The sequence below is a fragment of the Pteropus vampyrus genome, unplaced genomic scaffold, assembly GCF_000151845.1.
Source record: "Pteropus vampyrus isolate Shadow unplaced genomic scaffold, Pvam_2.0 Scaffold143, whole genome shotgun sequence".
Taxonomy (NCBI): domain Eukaryota; kingdom Metazoa; phylum Chordata; class Mammalia; order Chiroptera; family Pteropodidae; genus Pteropus; species Pteropus vampyrus.
Window position 1 is genome coordinate 2,179,985 of NW_011888924.1, and position 19,851 is coordinate 2,199,835.

Consider the following 19,851-nt stretch of genomic DNA (forward strand, 5'->3'; position numbering starts at 1 on the left):
TGAACCACAGAGCCAGACAGCCTGAGCTGAGTCCGAGCTCCATCATGTAGATGTGTGGTTTGGGGGCGTACTGCCCAGCTTTTCCACGCCTTTATTGCTTCATCTGTAAAATGGGGGTAATAGTACATCCCTCATAGAGTTATATGAGAGTTGATGAGTTAATAAATCAATTATTATATATCTAACACTTGAAACAGTGCCTGATGATAGTAAATACAGTAACGATACTATTGTCATTATTTCCTCGGCATTGGGTTGTGTCTGTCTGGCCCAGAGTGGACGTGGAGAACATTGTGTTTACCTTAGATCATTGTTTTGACCCAAAAGTATTCCAAAACTTCCTGGGGTTAAGAAACACTTGGGCATTATGTGGAGAATCTGGAACCCTCAGCCAGTCGCCCTGAGAGGAGCCTAGAATGTGTTTTTAGCCAGGCCCAACAGATGAGGCATCATTAAACGAGTTTTAGAAATATATCTTTAGAGAGAATGTGATTTTCATTTTGCTTTGTAAATAGGTATAGGGTAGAATTAATATCCATTAGCTTACAGTTTTCACCATGCGCTAGGTGCTGTGGGAGTATAGTACGTCAATAATGATGATCTCTTCAAAGTGAATGGTGCACATTTTTCCAGAAGTTTTGCTATTGCATGTTTCTGAAGGTCAGAACACCGAGAGCCTCAGGCTGGTGTCCCATGGCCAGTTCTCTACAGCCACCGTCCCCCTCTCTCCCTATGCGTGGGTGGAGGCTGCAGTGAGGGCTGCCAGCACCACCCAGAATCTGACTGAAATTCCCAGTGCGTTTGCCCCTTTCTCTTTAAGACTTGCTTACATTTAGTTTTATTCTCATAAGTGTTTCTTATTGCCATAGCAACCCTAATCAATCACCGGGCTAAAAATAGCTCTTTCATTTTCCAAAGCATGTCTGTAGTGAATTGAAAATCCAGCTCTGCCATGCATTTTGTATATGCCGCTTTCATTTCCCGACACTGAACCTGGGTGTGCTCGTGTCTGGAAGTTATTCTTGCAGAGGCCCAGGTGCTTCACTCATCTTTCCTGGCCTTCTTCTTCCCGATGGCAAATTCCCTCATCACTTCTGAGAGATGAAAGTACATGCATTTACATGTTCATCAAAGAACCATCTCTTCTGCACATTTAGTTTTAGTTGCTAGAGATTTCACGGGTACCTGATGATCATTTTAGAGAAGGAGGTTCGTGCGGTGGATGCCATTGGGTTTGGAAGCAAACCAAAGATGCACAGATGACAGCAATACTAATAAGGCTCCTCTGGCTTGGGAGAATCTGAGCTAGAAAATCAAAGAGGATATGACAGGAGATCTTTTGCTTTATTGCCCTAATTTCTCCATGACACCGTTATCATTGTTAGCGGGTTGAGGGCAAAACAAACCCTGGATGTAGTAAAGTGAATATTCGTTATGGTTCTGGCCAAGCTACTCTTCTAGTCGAGGAGAGAGAGAGAGAGAGAGAGAGAGGGGAAAAAAAAGGTTTTTCATGAGAAAGAAGATTGCAGATCCAGAGTGGGCCCAGGGGAGGGGCTGAAATGACTCGTGATGTCCCCCAGGCTCCAGGGGGTGAGGGCACTTCGCTGCCTCTCCCGATGCTCTAGAGTCATTGCCCCATCCCTCTGCCTGTAAGCGAGGTCATCTCGTAGGAACCCCTGGGGCTCCCAAATGTGGTTTTTCTAGTGCTATTTCTTAACCTTTTTGAGCCTCGGGTTTTGTAATAAGGCTGAGTGAACCAGCAGGCACAAAGCCTTTAGGTAAGAAAGTTCGTGGAGATCCCAGGAGCGTTCATGCTTTCCTGCATGAAGTTGGCAGGGCCTCGCAGGGAAGTTGATCAGAGGTGCAGGGAGAGGAGCTGCCAGTGCTTTAGGGAAAGGAAGACAGTGAGAGGACTGTCCTAGAAGATACGATGACATGCCCTCAGCAGTGCAGCAGTTCAGAGTTCAGAGCAAGACATCCAGACCTCCTTTGTGACTTGGCCACCATCCATGTCATGGGAGACCAACCAGGTGTCCTCCTGTCGCTCCAGCAGGCCCACAGCCTCCCAGCGCATCCTCGCACATGTACGATGGAGGACCTGCCCACTCCCAGTTCTGTTTTCTCCCCCACTTAGTCTGCGGGACCTCCTGGGATAGGTAGGGTGCAATGGGATGGGCCAACAGGTCTCAAGTGACTGTCCTACCAGACACTTCCAGGCTTTGGACATTCATTCTATCATTTAATCCTCACTCCACAGCAGTAAGGTTGGTGTTGTCCCCATTTTATAGTTATGAAAACTGAAGCTCAGTGGGGTTCAGGAATTTGCCCAAAGTCACACGATTTGTGAGAAAAGCTGGGATATTAACTAAGCTCTGTTACATTCCAAAACCTGTATTCTTTCTCCTGAACCACCATACTTCCTCCCTGTGGCCGGGCGCATGCTAATGGCAAACTTAATGGTATCAGTTACCAGTAAAGGTCACGCTGTTCAGTGAGCAGTGGCCATCGATAAAGCAGATGACATCATAGGTGAGATTACTACATTAGAAAGAGTAAAAATTCTCCATTTCCCTGGATATGTTCAAACCTCAAAGCGAGTGATATTTTATTCAAATGAGAGCCACGTAGGAGATTCGGAAGGGAAGCAGTGATTGGGTTCTTGAGGCTGAGTGTTGTTTTCGTGTTCTATTGCTGGATAACAAATTTCCCATAAATTTAGTGACAACACACATTTATTATCTCACATTTCCACTGAGGCTCGGGTTAGCTGGGTCTTTGGCCTAGAATCTCACCAGGCTGAAATCAAGGTGTCAGCCATGGCTCCAGTCTCGTCTGAGGCTCAGGGTTCTTTTCCAGGCTCACTGGTTGTTGGCAGGATTCAGTTCCTTGCAATTGTAGAAAGGAATTCCCGATTTCTAGCTGGCTAGCCTCCAGGGGCCACTCTCAGCTCCTGGAGGCCTCCCTTAGGTTCTGGCCACGTGGCAGCGTACATCTGCAAAGCCAACAAAGGAATCTCTGCTTCTTCTAAAAATAAGTTTTATGTAATGTAACATAATCTGATCACTTTGGTAATCTAATCAAAGGAGCTACTATCCCATCATATTCTCAGAGGGGAGGGATTATACACGATACGTATACCAGAGGCTGGGAAACTTGGGGCCATCTTAGAATTCTGTCCACCATGGGTCTTTTAATCTTTCCTTCATGTCATTGTGGGCCAAGTGGGACTTTAAGCATTCAGAGTGCCATAGAGAGTGTAAGAGTCTTCTGAATCCCTGAGACGTCTTCCAATTTCAGCCAAAGGGTGAATCTCCCGACACCCGTCTTCTTGCGTCACGTTCCAGTTTGGTCATGTCAGGGCTCCCAACGTTTTTCCCATGCCCACACTCCTGACAGTTCCCTTAGCTCTACGGAATCCCCTTTACCCAAAGAAATGTTTTGAAATCTTTAGGGGACAATTCATGTCTCGAGAATGTCCAGGGTTGGAAGGTGGGGTGCTCCCTTCTCACCCTGGATATCTGAGAATGACTAGGTTGGATGGTATATTCCTAGCTGGAGCAAGCCCTTAGTCACAGGAAGCATCTGAAAACTAAAGGAGATGCTTTGGTGTCTAAATAACTGGGGCGACTGTGACTTACTCCATTCCTAATGGCAGCAGGCTATAGGGGACGAACCTCTCTAGAATAGCATGGGAGCTTATCACCTGGTTGGTGAGCCAGACATACAGACAGATGTGATGACGGGAAAAGAGATAAAGGCTGTGACAAAGGTACAAACAGTGCTCCCCGCACACATGGGATAATCATTCTGAAGGTGTATTCAAGATGGTCTGTAGTGAGATGTCGGAAGGAAATTTGTCATAAGAAAAGAAGAGGGCGCAGAGACACACAGAGGAAAGAAAGTGACAGAGGCAGCCATAAACCAAGGAACACCCAGGACCAACAGAAGGCCGGACGAGGCGAGGAAGGGTTCTTCTCTAGCACAGCACTGCGAACACCTCGATTTTAGACTTCCAGCCTCCAGAACCGCGAGAGAGGGTACATTTCTGTTGTTTAAAGTCGCCCAGTCCCTGGTAGTTTGTTACAACAGCCCTCGGAAACTCATACAGTGCAGGAGAACATTTGACTTCAATAAAGATCTTTTAAGTTTGACATTGCCCATAGAATCCTTATTGGGGATGGCTAGCGGGCGACTGGACGTGTGAGAAGAGCAGTTGGGGTTAGAGATGTCAGTTTGGGAGAGATTCATAAAAAAAAATGATCACAGAAAAGTCAGGAGTAGATGAGATCGCTGGGAAGAGAGTTTGGAGCAAGAAAATAAGGTAGAGAGCAGAACCCAAGGGTCCACCTCCATTGAAGGGGTGGAGGAAGGAAAAGAAGGCTGAGAAGGAACTGCTATTAGGAAGGAGGAATTGTTCTGTCATATCCAACTGTGGAGAGTTCTACAGGGTGTGGGTGGAGAAGCCATGCTGGTTGAGAAGTCCTTGATAATCATTCATTTCCATACCTTATTGCACTGGTTGAGAAGAGGTGGGAGGTTAAAAAAAAAAAAGTAGAGGCAGGAATCCTTGACTCCTCTTTCAATAGAGTTCGATTGTGAAGACAAAGAGAAATGGGATTGATGGTAGATGGAGAAAGAAACACAACGAAGGGAACTTGATGCTCATTCGTCTTTTTAAGAATATGATGCTTTTCATTATATTTTTAAGCCGCAGGAAGGAAGCCAGGAAGAAGATGCAAATAATCGATGAAACAAGTTTCCAGACAAGAGACTCAGAAATATTTTTTGCTATGTACCCACTATGTGCCAGGCACTGTGCTAGGGTTTAGCTGAAAGATTTCGTTGATCTTCTCCATACTACTACAGAGTAGAGAAGGATAGTCCCCTCTCTATAAATGGGGAAACTGAGGCTTAGAATGGTAAAATAATATGCCCAAGTCAGTACATCTGGGATTGAGACCAGGTCTGCTGACTCTATGTCTTCAATTCTTCTCATTATATTATTTTCCCCTGGAGAGAAAGCGATGTCTTTCTCTGATTCACAAAGAATAAGAAGTAGCATAAAAATAAGCAGATTTGAAGTGGAGGAGAGGGAAGTCGTAGGTGTTTCTGTCACATCTTCTGTGTCCTCATTAAACAGAATCAAAATTCTCAGGCATGTAGAAGTAAGAGTGAAGCCAAGCAGGGGTCTTGAGGGAAGGGATTTAGGAAAACCTCGGAGGTAAGATGCAGTAGGGAGCCAGCCAGGGAGAAAGAACAGAACTTGCTTAACAGTTAAGGCTTCACAAGGATTTTTAGGGATGGCAGGCTGAATCTTTAGGAATGCTAACCTGCATAGGGAAGCAGAAATTTATCTCAACATGGGTATCCCACCGGAAAGATTTTAGTGACAGCTCTGAAAATGCCCCGAGTCGTAGATACATCTGATTTTTAACTTGAGACACCCATACACTGAGCCATCAGAGGTCCCCAAGGAATCATCAGTCCCTAACCACTACGGAAGGAGAAAACACTGACCGGCCCAGAGTTGACCTGACTAATTCAGGTCCTCCCACTGCCTTGCCCAAGCCAGGTGCACTCCCAGCCCCTGGCAGAGTTGGCATTCTGATATGAAAATAACCTAAGTCCTTGACTCAAAAATAACATCTGCTAATTTGCATGAGAGTTTTGCATTTCATATTTGGGCTTAATATCCAAATGCTAAGATTCATTTGTTTGACCTTACTTAAGTAGTTTAGAGGTTCAACCAGTAAAAACTCCTTGCAGAGTTCCACCCTGCTGCACCAGACCCAGCTCCCCGTGCTGGATGGCTCTGTTCCTCCGCCACCTGGTACTGGGTTTGCATTGGATTGATCCTCATATGAATTATGGGTTAAAAAGGACAAATCTGTTTATCTGAGGCATGTTATTTTTAAAAGAGTCTCGGGCAGGTGCATCACCCAAAGTTCGCTTGTCGATCAGTCGCTCTGCTGTGGGCCTCTGAGCTGCCTCAAGTCCTCCAGGGTCTCAATTCATGACAAGCAGCTCCTCCTTGGAACTCCCTGGGACTGGGCATGATGGCAGCAGGTGTGGAGTGAGAGGCTGGAGAGGAGACAGAAAAGAAGGTGTCAGTGAATAATCGCAGGGCCACCTTCTCCATAAAGGCAATTACTGGGATTGATTGTTTCCATGTTTCCTTAGTCACGGTTCAGCTTGCTTGTTTCACTCGGATTAAGACAGATGAATGCCGAACCACACAGGCGTGTGATGTCAGGAGAATTATCAACGGCACGTTCAAGGCCCCGGCCTTCTTGTACAGTTGCCACTGGGGGTCTCAGCTGAGCTGAAAGGAAATCAGCAGCACGTGGGGTGAGGGTAGGAGTCGTGGATTTTAGGTAACACATTCTCTCTGTTTCCTTCCCAGACGTGGTGTCCTCAGGTGGTTTTCCAACTCGGGCATGTGCGTCGGCATGCCCCAAGGGCTTGTTAAAAGTGGTACCTGGGCCCCATCCCCAGAGTTTCTGATTCAGTGGGTCTAGGGCTGTGCCCAAGAATCTGTCTTTCTAGCAAGTTCCGGGCTGCTGCTGCTGCTGCTGCTGCTGTTGCTGCTGCTACAGATTCAGAGGCCCCACTTTGAGAACCAGTGGGGTAGTGATCGAGAGCATGGATACTGGGACCAGGCCACCAGACTTTGAATCTCGGCTCTATCGTTTACTGGCTCTGTGATTCTGGGCCAGTTTCTTAACCTCTCTGTGCCTCCGTTTCCTTACCTTTAAAGCAGGGTTACTAATAACAGTACGTAGTTCATGGGATGGTTACAGGAAGTAAATGAATTAAACCCGGAAGCACTTAGACCAGTGCCTGGTCTACAGTATGTGCTCTGTGCATGTTGGAGAAGTAAATGCAGGAGCCAGTCTCTCGAGACTCTGAGGGAATCGGCCCAAGTCTCATTTCTCCAGCACCTGCAGCTCCCAGTGGAGTTGCTGGGTCATTTTACCCATTAGTCTTCCATCTCATCTCTGGTGGCCAAGAAAGTGAATGCCCAGCTTGGTGCCAGCAGGAGGGAGGTTACATCAAATCCATCAAAATTCTCTTCTCAAGCTCCTTAACCCTTAAAATCTACTGAATATGTAGAATATAGCTCATTGAAACTGGGACACTAGGGCGTGTGCATTTAGGGTTACTCTCCCCGGTGCTGGCAAAAAGAAGGGCTGCCTTTTATGTCAAGCTCAGCCATAGCCTCATACGGATTGCTGCCATTCGCTGAATGCTGACTCTATGCCCAGCACTAAATGTTCTATACACATGATTTTTTTTAACCCTCACAATGTCACTACTAGGTAATAATGGTTATCCCTGTTTTAATACTGCTAAGGCTCAGAAAAATTAAACGACTTGTCCAAAGTCACATAGCTATCAAGTGATAAACCCAAAACTAAAAGCCATGTCTGTCTGACTTCGGTGATTGATGATTTTAAAAATGGTCCTTCTCTACCACCTCCCTAGCTTTGTATGAATATTTGTATAAAGAGTAAGACGGGGTCCACGGGTATCCAGCAGTGGCATTTGCTCTCCAAAGGTGATCACCGGGAACTAGAATTGCCTCTGATTCAGAAGTTTGCTTTTCTCAAGCCTGTGGTAGGTCTCACAGAACATGATCCTTTTGGAAATGACCTCTTTGGTGACTTGCCTTCCATTGCTTGGTTATTCTCTCTGGCCTGACATCTAGAGGAAATTGTGTTCACGTTGCCAAAAGCGTCTTTTCCTTGCCTGAATTGAGATATTGACCTAGTATCTTAACATTTCTGACTGCAAACAGTACTCCCCACCAGATGGTCAGGAGAGCATCCAGAGACTATGTTGAAGACGTAAAGAGAGAAAAAATGGTTTGCTAATGGAACTTTACTCTTTTTCCATAGTGTTCCTTTCTGCCGAAATTCTCCATTCACATAGAAACCAAGTATGAGGACAACAAAGGAAGCAACAACAGCGTGAGTAGCCCCTCCGCTCGGCCCTGCCCTGCGCTCGGCCCTGCGCTTGGCCCTGCGCTCTCGCCCCTTAGGCTCTGTGAGTCACGAGTCACAGTCAGAGTCACAGTCAGAGTCACGGTGCTTTTCACAGCCCGCTGTGAAAAGGAGGGTCTGTGCCTGGGACCTCAGAGAAGTTCTGGCCTTCGGCTTCTGAGGGCTAGTGCCCCGGGATTTCTTTCTTTCTGGATTATTTTGTCATCTGGTGTTTCTTCTCATTTTTATGTGCAGAAGTTTCTGTGACCTGGAGTAATTGTCATCGGGGGTTGAGAGGATGGCAGGGACCTTGGAACTCCAGGATTTGGTTTCTGAGCGCACATCTTTTCAATGACTGTCAACATTTACTTAGATGAATACGACCAGATATATGTGGGCATTCCGTATATATTTTCTGGACTATGCGTATGTTCACATATGTACACACGTACACACATACCCCACCTTGTCAGTATACCCCTCCTGCAAAATATTTACCTCGTGAGGCAATCTGACTCTTACTAAATCTCAGCCAACCACTTCGTTTATTAGTACTGCTTAAAATGCACCTTCTGACCTTTTACCCCCACTCTCTTTCTGTTGGGGCAATACATTTCTAAATCTCCTTCTCTTTGGAAGTGAATGTTTTGACCTATCAAGAGTCACACCCTGAGATTGGGCGTTGGGTTCCATTAGGACACAGTGAGGGAAGAGCCTAGATCTAGGAGCTGCAAGACTTCCACTATTCATTTCTACTTCACTTACGTGTTTTGCATGTGTGGAGAATGACGAAGATTGAGACTGTGTCAAAAAGGGCAAGAGAGAGTTTCCTGACAAGGTGACCCCTTTGTGCCTTCACTGAGCCGAGGCGATGCAGAAAAGGATACAGGAAGTTGTAGAGGTAGCTAAGTGGGCTTGACCATTAACATCTTGTAGTCTTTTCAAATTCCCTTGCTTTCTCTTTTTCTCTATGGCTCTGTCCTCATGAATAGTTAAAAACTGCCCTATTTGTGGAGGTAGAGGGAGGACATGTGTCCTCACTGTGTTCCCTGTAGAACTATAGGAACAGCATAATCTTCTGAGTTATCCTCTGGTCAGTTCAAATAGTCAAGAAAACGCGCAACTATCATTTATTATCTTGTATCCCTTTTTGGCAGGCGCTAAAGTTTTTTTATTACTCTTCTAGGAACTTAGCTTTGTCACTGCCCTAACAATTTAAATATCTGTGTGTCCACCCTAAAGTAAGGACCCATGCTTAGAGTCAGCATCCCCTGTCCATGCCAAGGGCCAGGCCTCTCTGAGACCGACACCGTCCTGCAAGAGAAGCTCTAAACCCTGGGAATTTGTGTGTAGTCCTTGTCAACACAATTCACTTCCCCGGGAGAAATGCCAGTTATTGTACCCTGTGCTGTCTCCTCCCTAACTTACTGATTCTGGGACCGCCATTGGGGCCAGCTCCTTAGCTCACTATCATGGCATTCAGCTTGTCCAAGTCCACATCCGGCCATCTTGTTACACTGTAGGGATCCTAAGTCTGTTTTTGCCCAAGTTCTCTTTTCAGCCTTCGCCCAGCTCTGCTCCGTAGACCCATAGGCCTTGCTTCTGAGGCCACCGGACCAGACAGGCCAGCCCCGGCTTGATTAAACTTCTTCTTTGCCAGTTGGCCTTCCTCTAATTTGCATATTCAGCAGCAGCTATTGGTCGCCCAGCTGGTTCGAGGTTGGTCCCAGGTTGGCAGAAAAGGAAAACTTCATTGACTTTCGTCTACACTTTCGTTCATGTTTTGAAATCAGAACATGAGAAATACATGTTTATGTAATAACACTTTAATTATTAAAAGATGGCTTTGTCCAGGGGTTCGAAACTGGAGCCTTAAGCAGGTGGCTTAAGTGCTGGCATGCACTTTTCCTGTCCGTGGATGAGAGTGGAGTTTTCGGTGGGCGGCAGAGTTGCTAAAGAAAGCAGTTCGGCGGTGGCTATTTCTCTCGTCTTAGTGCTTTGCCAAATGATTTAATAAACTCACTTCATGTCTTTGCATTTTCTGGGTATATAGTCTTATCATTCAGCTACCATCCTTCATACTACTATCTGTGCCCTGTTTCCTCTCCTACCTGCCAAAAATTTAATGAAATTGATGATGATAAGAAGCAATAATTAAATTGAAAAACACTAGTGATAATCATATTGATTAGTGATTGAATAGAGTACATGTCGCTATCTTGTTATCAATCACCACATAAGTAATTTTTTTACATTATCCAATATCTAGCTAAAAAAAAATATGAGCAGTGGAGATTGTGAAAACCTGTAAGTCGTGAATACATTAACCAGGACACGATGGGGAAGTTGTCTTAAATTGAGGTCCATTTATTTTATGCACGTACTGATGAGAATTATTTGAGCCTTAATTAGTGCTGGGGAGCATGGCACCATGCCAAATGAAGGTTCTGTTGTTTGTCCAAGGCCATAAATCCAGGTCTGGGAGAGTCAGTGCTCAGCGCTCGTGGGACGGCTGCTGCCAGGTTACTGCCATTCCCTGGGGTTAATGGGGGGCAGTCTTGCCTTTACTTCCTCTTCCAAACAGAGCAGGCTCCATTTCAAGCAGTGGTTCTCAGCCTTGGCTGCACATTGGACTCACCTCAGAGGTTTTAGCCATGGCTCAGGCCTGGTTTCCACCCCCTGCCCCAGGATTTAATTGGTCCTGAGTGCAGGCTGGTCTCAACGAGCCAACACACACGCGGGAGAACACATCCCTCTAGGAATGCCAGATTCGCCCATTGGGAATGTGTGCAGTTTGAGAGTCCACCCTCCAGGTAAATCCAATATGTTCTCTTTGGGGGGATGTGGGACATGCCATCCCGCCCCATTTGAGGATCTAGACCAATGGTTCTCAATCGTGGCTACTTATTAAAGTCACCTGGGAAGCTTTAGCACTCACAGATGCCACCATCTCAACCCCTGGGCCTCCGGCTTCATTTGTCTGGGATGGGGTCCAGCCATTGGGATTAGTAAAGCTCTCCCAGGTGAATCTGAGGGGCATCAAGGCTGAGAACTACAGATTTAAAAAAAATATTAAGTTCTATTTAAAACCAACTGTGAAATTTAGGAAATCAGGTTCTCCAAATTTCTTCTTCATACCCCTGGAAACAGAGCAGTTTACAAAAAGCACGTTTATAACCACCGCCACTATCACCTATACACACAATAAAAGGGCTTGAGGGCACCGTATTTATTCTCATTAGCCGTTATTCCTCAGCGACAAACCCCCTTGGATCAGATAGAAGAATGTTCTGTTTGGTTCCTGAAGCTCGAGGCTCTGTCCTTCACAGAGCTCTCCTTGGAGGTTGCCTCAAATATTTGGAATTGATTTAGCATCTAGTTCAGCTGTGTTGTAATAAAAGAACACAACATTGTTCTTTCTGAAACAAAAAGATCAGTGTTGAAGTCCCAGCTATGTGACCTTAAGCCATGGAGTCCTGGTTTCTTGATCAAGAAAATTGAGTAAATAATGTTCGCATCAGTGTGGAGTATTCATACAGGTATTTTGCCTGGAAGCACTTTATAAACTATAAAGGGCTGCACAGATATTAGGTATTGCTTCAGTTATGGTCATACAGTGGGATTAACTATGTTTATGATGATTTCCTAATGAGACTCTGCTTTTGTCTGAATTGTCAATAAACCTTTTCTTATTCAACAAATTTGGGGTACTTACCATGTGCCAGGCATTAGGAGAGGCACTGAGGATCCAGCTGTAAGACAGACAGCGCCTCCACTGCTCATGGAGTGGGGGAAAGCAGATAATAAGCAAGAAAGCAAACAAAAAATTCCAGCTGTAGAAGGTGTGAAGAAGGCAATAAATAGGATGGAGGGGGAGCTCAGCTTGAAGCCATGTAGTCAAGAAATATCTCACAGAAGAGGTGACAAGTACATGTGAGACCTGAGGATGAGAAGGAGCCAACCATCCGAAGGGTTATCCAGGCAAGGAAACTGTTACAGATTGTGTAATATGTTGAAGTACCTCAAAATATGACTTGTGTTTGGAGATAAGACCTTTACAGAGGTGATTAAGTTAAAACGAGACCATTGGGGAAGGCCCTAATCCAGTCTGAGCGGTGTCCTTAAAAGACGAGGAAACCTGGACACATGGACCGAGGATGTGTGAGTACAGAGGGAAGACCATAGGAGATGGACCATGTGAGGACACGGCAGAAAGGTGGCCATTTGCAGGCCAAGGAGAGAGATCCCAGAAGAAACCACACCTGCCAGCACCTTGCTCTTGGACTTCTAGCCTCCAGAACTGTAAGAAAATAGAATTAGGTTGTTTAAGACACTCAACGGGTCCTATTTTGTTATGGCAGCCTTAGCAAACTAATACAGGGACAAAACAGGCAACATCACAGCCACAGCCACAGCCACAGCCTGGCATAAGGAACTGTCTGAAAACCGGTGGCCAGAGAATTAGGAGTGGGAACAGACTAAGAGGAAATGAGATTTTTTTAAAAAGTAGCAGAAGCCAGATCACGTAAGACCAGTGAGGCAGAGTTTAGATTTTAGTGCAGTGTATTTTAGGAGGAAGTTATGCAAAGACTTTAAACAAAGGAGAGAAATAATATTTATTTATGAGCCTTTCTAATAAACTTTTCAGTTGGGAATAATCTTACATTTGTACTATCTCATTTAGCTAAAACTACATCTTTTGGATGAATGGAGTAAGTGTTTCAGTGCAGGAACTTGGCTCAACTTGCATCGCCTTTGAGGATAGCCAGAGACGTTCTCCCCATGACCACAGACAGCTTTCTCTAAAGCTACCAGATGACAGAAAGGGAGTTTTATCATCTGAGAGCTCTGGTTATTGAATATTTGTTATTATAATAGTCATCATGGCATTTGTTTCATTATTGCTATTCATATTTTTATTTTTAACATCGAGAGGGCAACATGGATGGATATAGGGTAAAATAATTTATTTATGCATTTCAAAACGTACTAAAGTTAATTTGTAAAGCAGAAGTGCCAGTGAGAACTGTAGAATCCATATTTACAGGTGTCTGAAGCTGATTATCTTTCCCTTAAATGGCTTCTAATTGAGGTTTATAGAAAGAAAAAAAGCACTGGCTTTATTTTTAGACATGATATCTGATGTCTTCAACTTTTATGATTCTGTTTCTAACCTTAGATTATTATAACCAGCCACCTACAAAATCTGCAATTTTCTCTAATAAATCAGTACTTGCTAAAAAAGAATGTTGCACAAGACACCTCCATTTGCAGTTTCAAAGGATTATTATCCACTTTGGTCCATGAAGTGGAAAGTCAATGGCCTTACTTAATCTGTGTCTAATAGTATCATTTTGAGGACAATGGAAAAACAGATCATATTTGCTTCCTTAAAGGTGTTGCCTTAGCTGTTTGCAGTACAATTTATGATCTAAGAGCTGGATGTAATAAAAAAACAAAAAAAGTGGGGACAAAAAATGCATCTCTCCATCATGAGCACTAGCTTTCTGATTGGGTGAAATCACAAAGCAGATTATCTCTGCATTCGAAGAAGCTGGGATTTATTACTAGTAATCGTTAATAGATACAGCTTAAAGTGGTATTTGCTATCTGTGTAGGCCCAGTTCACCGGTGCTGGGGTATATCTAAAAAAGGTCTTCCTGTGCCGACCTGTTAGTGCTAAGGGTTAGAAAGACAGTTAACCAAACTGGCCAAAAGCAGCATAATCAAAGGACAAAGCTGAATCATTCTTAGGAAACCAGAGGTCAGAGCTAGAAAAGCAATACCAAGTTATCAAGGTCTGGGTGACCGTTTTATAGCTATCGTAGTAATAACTGACTGAAGGAAGAGTCATCAATAGATGCTTAAACCATTGAGCAAGACAGTATTGGGGAACAGGAATCCACACTGCCTCAGAGTATCACCCCAGAGATTATGTATTAATTACAAGCAATGGCAAAATCTCATGCGAACCATTAAGTAAGCAAATTTTGCATCACCAATAATAAGAGCAACTGACATAATGTGCCTTCCATTGTGACATACCAAGGACACAACATCACCAAGCATTATCCTTACCAAAAATGTTTAACCTGAATTCTTAAAGGAGGAAAGAATCAGACAAATCCAAATTGAGGGACACTCTATGAAACAACTAGCCAAAAACTCTTCAAAAAAGAACATGTCGTTAAAGATCAAAAACAGAAACAAAACAAAACAAATATGTGGGGAACCGTCCTAGATTAAAAGAGACTAATGTCATTCAGTAACTAAATTTAATGCCTGATCTTTGATTAGATTCTGGTTTAAGGGGGAAAAGGTAGTACAGAGAGCAAGAAAAGATATTATTAGGACAATCGGGGAAATTTGAATATAGACCATATATTAGATAATGGTATAATATTGAGTCAATATTAAATTTCTTGCCTGTGATCAGTCTTCTCTCTCTTTTGGGTGATATCCTGATTTCATTAATGAAATAAACCAAAAAAATGTAGCCTCATTATAACTGTTATCAGCATTATCATTGATTCTGTTCATCCAAAAGATGTTTATGAAGAGAAAACTTTTTGAATTGCAGAAACTCTGGGTTCTCTCTGAGTAATTTCATACCCTGGGTTGTGTCCCGAAGTTTTGAAAAGCAGATGGGGATGATTCAGACTAGACTTCTAAGCGTATGACCCCACAAAGGGTTATAGCCCAGGCTACGTAGCACCCTAGTGTTTGTACACTGCCCTCTCTGTGCTTCCCTAACTAGCACTTTTATCATGCTTGATAGTAATTGCTCACTTTACTGTCTCTCCAACTCAATTAAAGCTCTGTGGGGCAGATACCATTATTAATATCAATGTAACTTTAAGAGACCTAGGAACAATCTAATTTTCATAGATCAAATTATTATTAAAGGGCATAACAAAGACCTTTAGAATGATAAATACTCCATGTTCCAGGATGGGAAGACGAAATACAATAAAGAAGAAAGTTTTTTTCCTAAATTAAACTCCAAATTAAATGTAATTCCAATCAGAATCCCAACAGGATTGTCATAACATGATCGTAAAATTCAAATGGAAGAATAGAAGTCTAAAAATAGCCAGAACATACTTTCAACAAAGAACAAGGAGGGGAGTGTCCTCCATGCCAGATAACAAACCCCTTTTAAAAGAACATGGTATTGGCACAAAGATAGAAATTAACCTAAGCTGATAATGGGAGTTTGATAGTAGTAGATAAAACATCTCAAATCAGTGGAGAGAAGAGACATTGGGTCCTTTTCTCAGCAATGACATTGGGTCAATTGACATTTCATATGGAAAAGTAATATACTAAATCCTTACCTCGTTCTGTATTAAAAAATAAACTACAAAGAATGATTACAAATTTAATTGTGGGAAACCATTAAAATCATTTAAGAATATATTGTTTGTGGATACGTTTACATATTGTAAGAAATATAGAGTTTCTAAAAGTATGGGCCACGTTCATAACACATATATGATAACTGTCAGCCTGGAGTAGAATGGAAGGGATTTCAACTCAAAATGTGAAACTTTCTTTTTAAAAAAGGAACGAGGGGCAGAATCGGAATCGAATATTTGTTCATTTACACATGTTCATTTTGAGTGGTGGGTAGTGGCTATTTGTTATATAATCTTTGGTATTTTTATGGATGTCAGTCTTTTGAGTTTGGGGAAAAAATATTCAACACTGTTGTTCCAGGAGATTCCAACCTCTCCTATTTCCTGTGATCCACTCTCAGTTCCTGTCACTTAGCAGTTGTTTCCCAAATGTTTGGCTTTTCTTCCCCCCTCATAAGAGACCTGATTACTGTGGGAAAACAGTGCACTTCACTTTAAAATAAGACACGGCTTTCCTGTTTATTTACCTAGAGCGTTGTGTTTATGTTTGTTGAGCCTGGTTGTTGGTGACTCGGTGAATGGATTGCTCATGACAGATGGTGGCCAACAACCTTTGGATCTTGGAGCATTTTGGATGAGGACATTTTAGGAATCTGCCAAAAGCTAGCAGCTGGCCAGCCCCGTTTAGCAGGACAATGTACTAGACTGAGAGAACTCACCAGCCTTGGACCAAACGGGATCCAAAGCAGCTCTCTGAAGTCCAGTGACAATGGGACTTCATTGTTCCAGACATCACTGGCCTGTGAATAAGGGACGACAATGCCCACCTCAGGAGTTGTTGGGAGCATTCAGTGAGATGATGCATGTCGAATACTTCTTCGTGAATGGTGGTTCTTTTCTTCTCCGTAAGTTCAGTTATGCTTCCTGGGCACCATTTCAGAGCTAGCCTCCTGGAGATCTGCAAGTGGAGAAATTATCGGAGGACCTCTTCTGGAGGGAAGGTACTAAGTTCTCACATTTCCGAAGTCTGTGGTCTCTACTCTTTATCCACCATCCAGGATGGGGACTCTTCAGACATATGTTGAGAAATCACATGTCCCTGGCAGCCTTTGAGTTCACTTTTCCAAGGTGGACTAGTGAGCGGTCACTGCCCAGAGCCTTGGACCCTCTGCTTAGTGGCCTTCTGCCTGGAAGTTAAAAGTTCTGGTTTCAGAATCAGTCCTTTCTTGGGTCTCGCTCACTTGTAGGGGATCCTGATTGGCACATCTTGTTTCTAAGAGGTGACAGCCACCTGTCCAAAGTAGTAATCGAGAAGATAGAGGCAAATGGTGAATGGAATGAAGGCTACAGGCACTGGAGTCAGACCAGCTGGGTTTGATTCCTGGGTCAGCCACTTAGGCTAGTTAAGGCCTGTTACTTCACCTCTCTGTGCCCCTGTGTTCCCACTCATTGGGTACTTGTGAAGATTAAATGGGACTTCATTCATGAAAAGTGCTCAGAACAGTGCTTGGTACACATAGTAGGTGCTCAGCACGTTAGCTGTTATTGGTGTTTCCATACTTCATCGAGTCTAAGGTGGCCAGTTTTTTCATGCTTGAATAACCCTAAAAATGAAACGTGTGTTAGAGTCGATGGTATCATACAATTATAAGTGGCAACATTTTTCATTTTTGGTAGTATAACTGGCAGTGTCTTTGATTCAGTGAATTCAACATGAGACTTCCTCCTGCACAGGATGTTGAGATGTCTGAATGGCAAATATAAGCACTAAATAGTGTTTGCATATACAGTATGAACACTGTACTGGATTTTGCCAAAGGCAAGTCATACACAGTATGAACACTGTACTGGATTTTGCCAAAGGCAAGTCATTGAATAATAAGCTATTCAGTTATTCAGGACCGCAAGGTTGGTAGTTAACTTTTCCCAGGGCACTGACCGGCTTCCTAGTAATGCGAATGACTATCTTGATAGAGCTCTGAAAACCGAGCGGTTGAATCTTTGCTATTGACAGGTTCAGAGCCATCATCTTTGTAAAAGGGATTTCTCTCTTAAATCTCCTGGATGCCATCTATCTGACAAACACCTTCAAGGGCAAAGTCTCCGCTAGGGTATTTGTCTTTTAAAAAAGTGGAGCAAGGGAATGATAGGAACTGACCTTATAGAAAAGAAGTTAATGATTTCCAATAGGCATGATTTCTAAGCAATTTTTTTTTTTTTTTTTTTTTTTGCTTTTGATGCACCAAAAGCATTGCTTCTGTCAGCTCTACTTGTGTGCAGGCTCTGCGCCTTAACCAAGCAACATGTCAGCTGTTGCCCACCAAATTCTGCACTTGGTCTTCTGAGACTGATAGCAGTTCTGTCTGAACAATATTAAGCTGTTAAATCATATTTAAATCACATTTCTCCACTAATACCAATTAAAAGACTGTTTATAGTCCATCGGACTTTACAGCCTGGTACATAAACTTATTAAATATAAATCTCACAGTGCTGCATCTGAAAATTTCATCTTGTTTCCAGCCCTTTAACGAGACCGTTATAAATACCTTTGGAATGTGCAGACCATTATTTGGAGTAATTTTAATTTTCCTTAGCTATGCCAATCAGATTATTAACAAATAGATGTTGAAAAGCATCAACTAAATGTCATCGTGGAGTAGATACTCAGCGGTGAAACCAAATAATTGACTGTTTGGTGCTGAAATGTTTTATTATCAGTCAAAGGAAATTAGAACTCTGTCACGAGTTTGAGTTTGTTTTAACTCAGTTTTACCTTGGTTGGCATGTCAAAACTAGAGTGAAATATTGAAATAAAATATGAAAAGTATTAAGGAAGATTCTCAGGAATGAAGGACATTGGAAAGATTGATCTTTTTTTCCAGTAATTTAATTTTGATCTGTGGGTGAAGCCTGGTTTTCAGCACCCAGCTAAATTTGTTTAAAACCATCTGGATGTCTTGAAATAGATAATACTAAACCAGATACCCCAGTTGCACATATAGTATGCCTTTGTTGAGGCTTTTTGTAACAGTTGGAATAGAAAACAGTATGCCTTTAAAAAAAATAAAAGTAGTCATGTAATACTCTGACTTAATATTCTGCTTTAGCTAATAGTTCCTATAACTGCATTACTTCCCTTGAGAGTTGGTCTTCCTATTTAAAACATCTTACAATTGGAAAAAAACATTCTCTTATACAATTAATGATCAAAAATTAATTAGTGACTCTCTCTGGGTACAGATTTTTTAAGAGTTGTTTTTTTTCACCAAATTTGTTCTCGAGCTACCCTGAAGACTGTCTTCTCGTACCCACTGTGTAAGCCTTCACCATGGGATATTGAGGAACAGAAGGTACCATGGGTAAATATTATCACCACAGACTTACGCAAATAGGAATATCCAACGTAAAGAACTTTTCCAACTCCGTATGCTTTATCTTGTTCCAGGCCCTACAGATAACAGGTGTTTAGTTACATTGGACAAAGTCAAGAAGTGTTTTTATTGGGCAGAACATTTGGGGACTTTAACAGGTTCCTCCTGTTACAAAGTTGGGGTAATGTACTTGAAGAGTCCTCCAGTGTCTCAAGGGCAGTCAGCACCAGCCTTGAGAGATGGAGGAGTTGGAGTTTGTTTTTTTTAACAGACCTAATTTTACTTGCATTATTCCCAACCGTTATTCTAAATTGACAAGAATGTAGAGTCTTCTAATTTAAAGACTGTTTCCTTGGATTTCCTTATCCTCTAGAGGTGTAGTAAATTCTTAAATTTTCCTTACCCTCTTGAATCAGTTTTTTAAACGATGAAGAATGTTCTGAACCAAATCATTGATGTAAGCAGCCTACCACAGCTCCTACAGGTAACCCACGTATAGTAAATATCAATTATCTTCCTCAATCCCTTCGTCTTAACTTTTGCAGTGAAAATCCGAGAAGTCCTTTATTTTGCAGTGAAAGGAGAGGATGATCTCAGTAGTGCAGTAATTCATTGTACCGGAAACATTTGTTAAGCATGTATTTGGTACCAGGAGTGGTCAGTGTGGGGAGGGAAGTCTTGTCATTGCAGCCTGATGTGGTAGGTGCTATAGAGAATACAGGATGGAAGGTGAGACTGGAAAGAAAGATAAGATTGTGGTGTAGGAAGAGCTAGGTGAGAAAACAGGAGACTTGCAACAGATCAGATGAGACAAAATGCCACCCAAATTTAAAGCAGTGACAGTAGAAATGAAGAGGATGAATTAGGAAGAGGGAGAGACTGGTGCCTAATCAGATTCAAGGATGAGATGAGATGACTGTCTCGGGGGTCTGGGATAATTCAGATTTTTGTCATGGATAGGTGGTAGTGGCACCAAGACGAGGAATTTTGTTTAAAGTGGTTTAGGAGAGGTTGATGAGTTCAGTTTTGGTCTGGTTGAGTTTGAAGTGCTCGTGGGAAATTTAGTGAAAATAACCCGTAGGAAATTGGATATATAAATCCAAAGCGGAGACCTAGAGATATAGATTCGGAAGTCAT

General features: G+C 42.8%; 1 protein-coding gene across 3 annotated transcripts in view; it reads left to right on the plus strand.

The window, feature by feature from the left end:
* Positions 1-19,851, plus strand: part of PITPNC1 (phosphatidylinositol transfer protein, cytoplasmic 1) — a 230,374-nt gene that overhangs the window by 147,613 nt on the left and 62,910 nt on the right. For all 3 annotated transcript variants that reach the window (XM_023535666.1, XM_011368508.2, XM_011368509.2), the window contains one exon: positions 7,899-7,970. In XM_023535666.1, the coding sequence (XP_023391434.1) occupies positions 7,899-7,970 (72 nt within the window). The remainder of the gene's footprint in view (positions 1-7,898; positions 7,971-19,851) is intronic.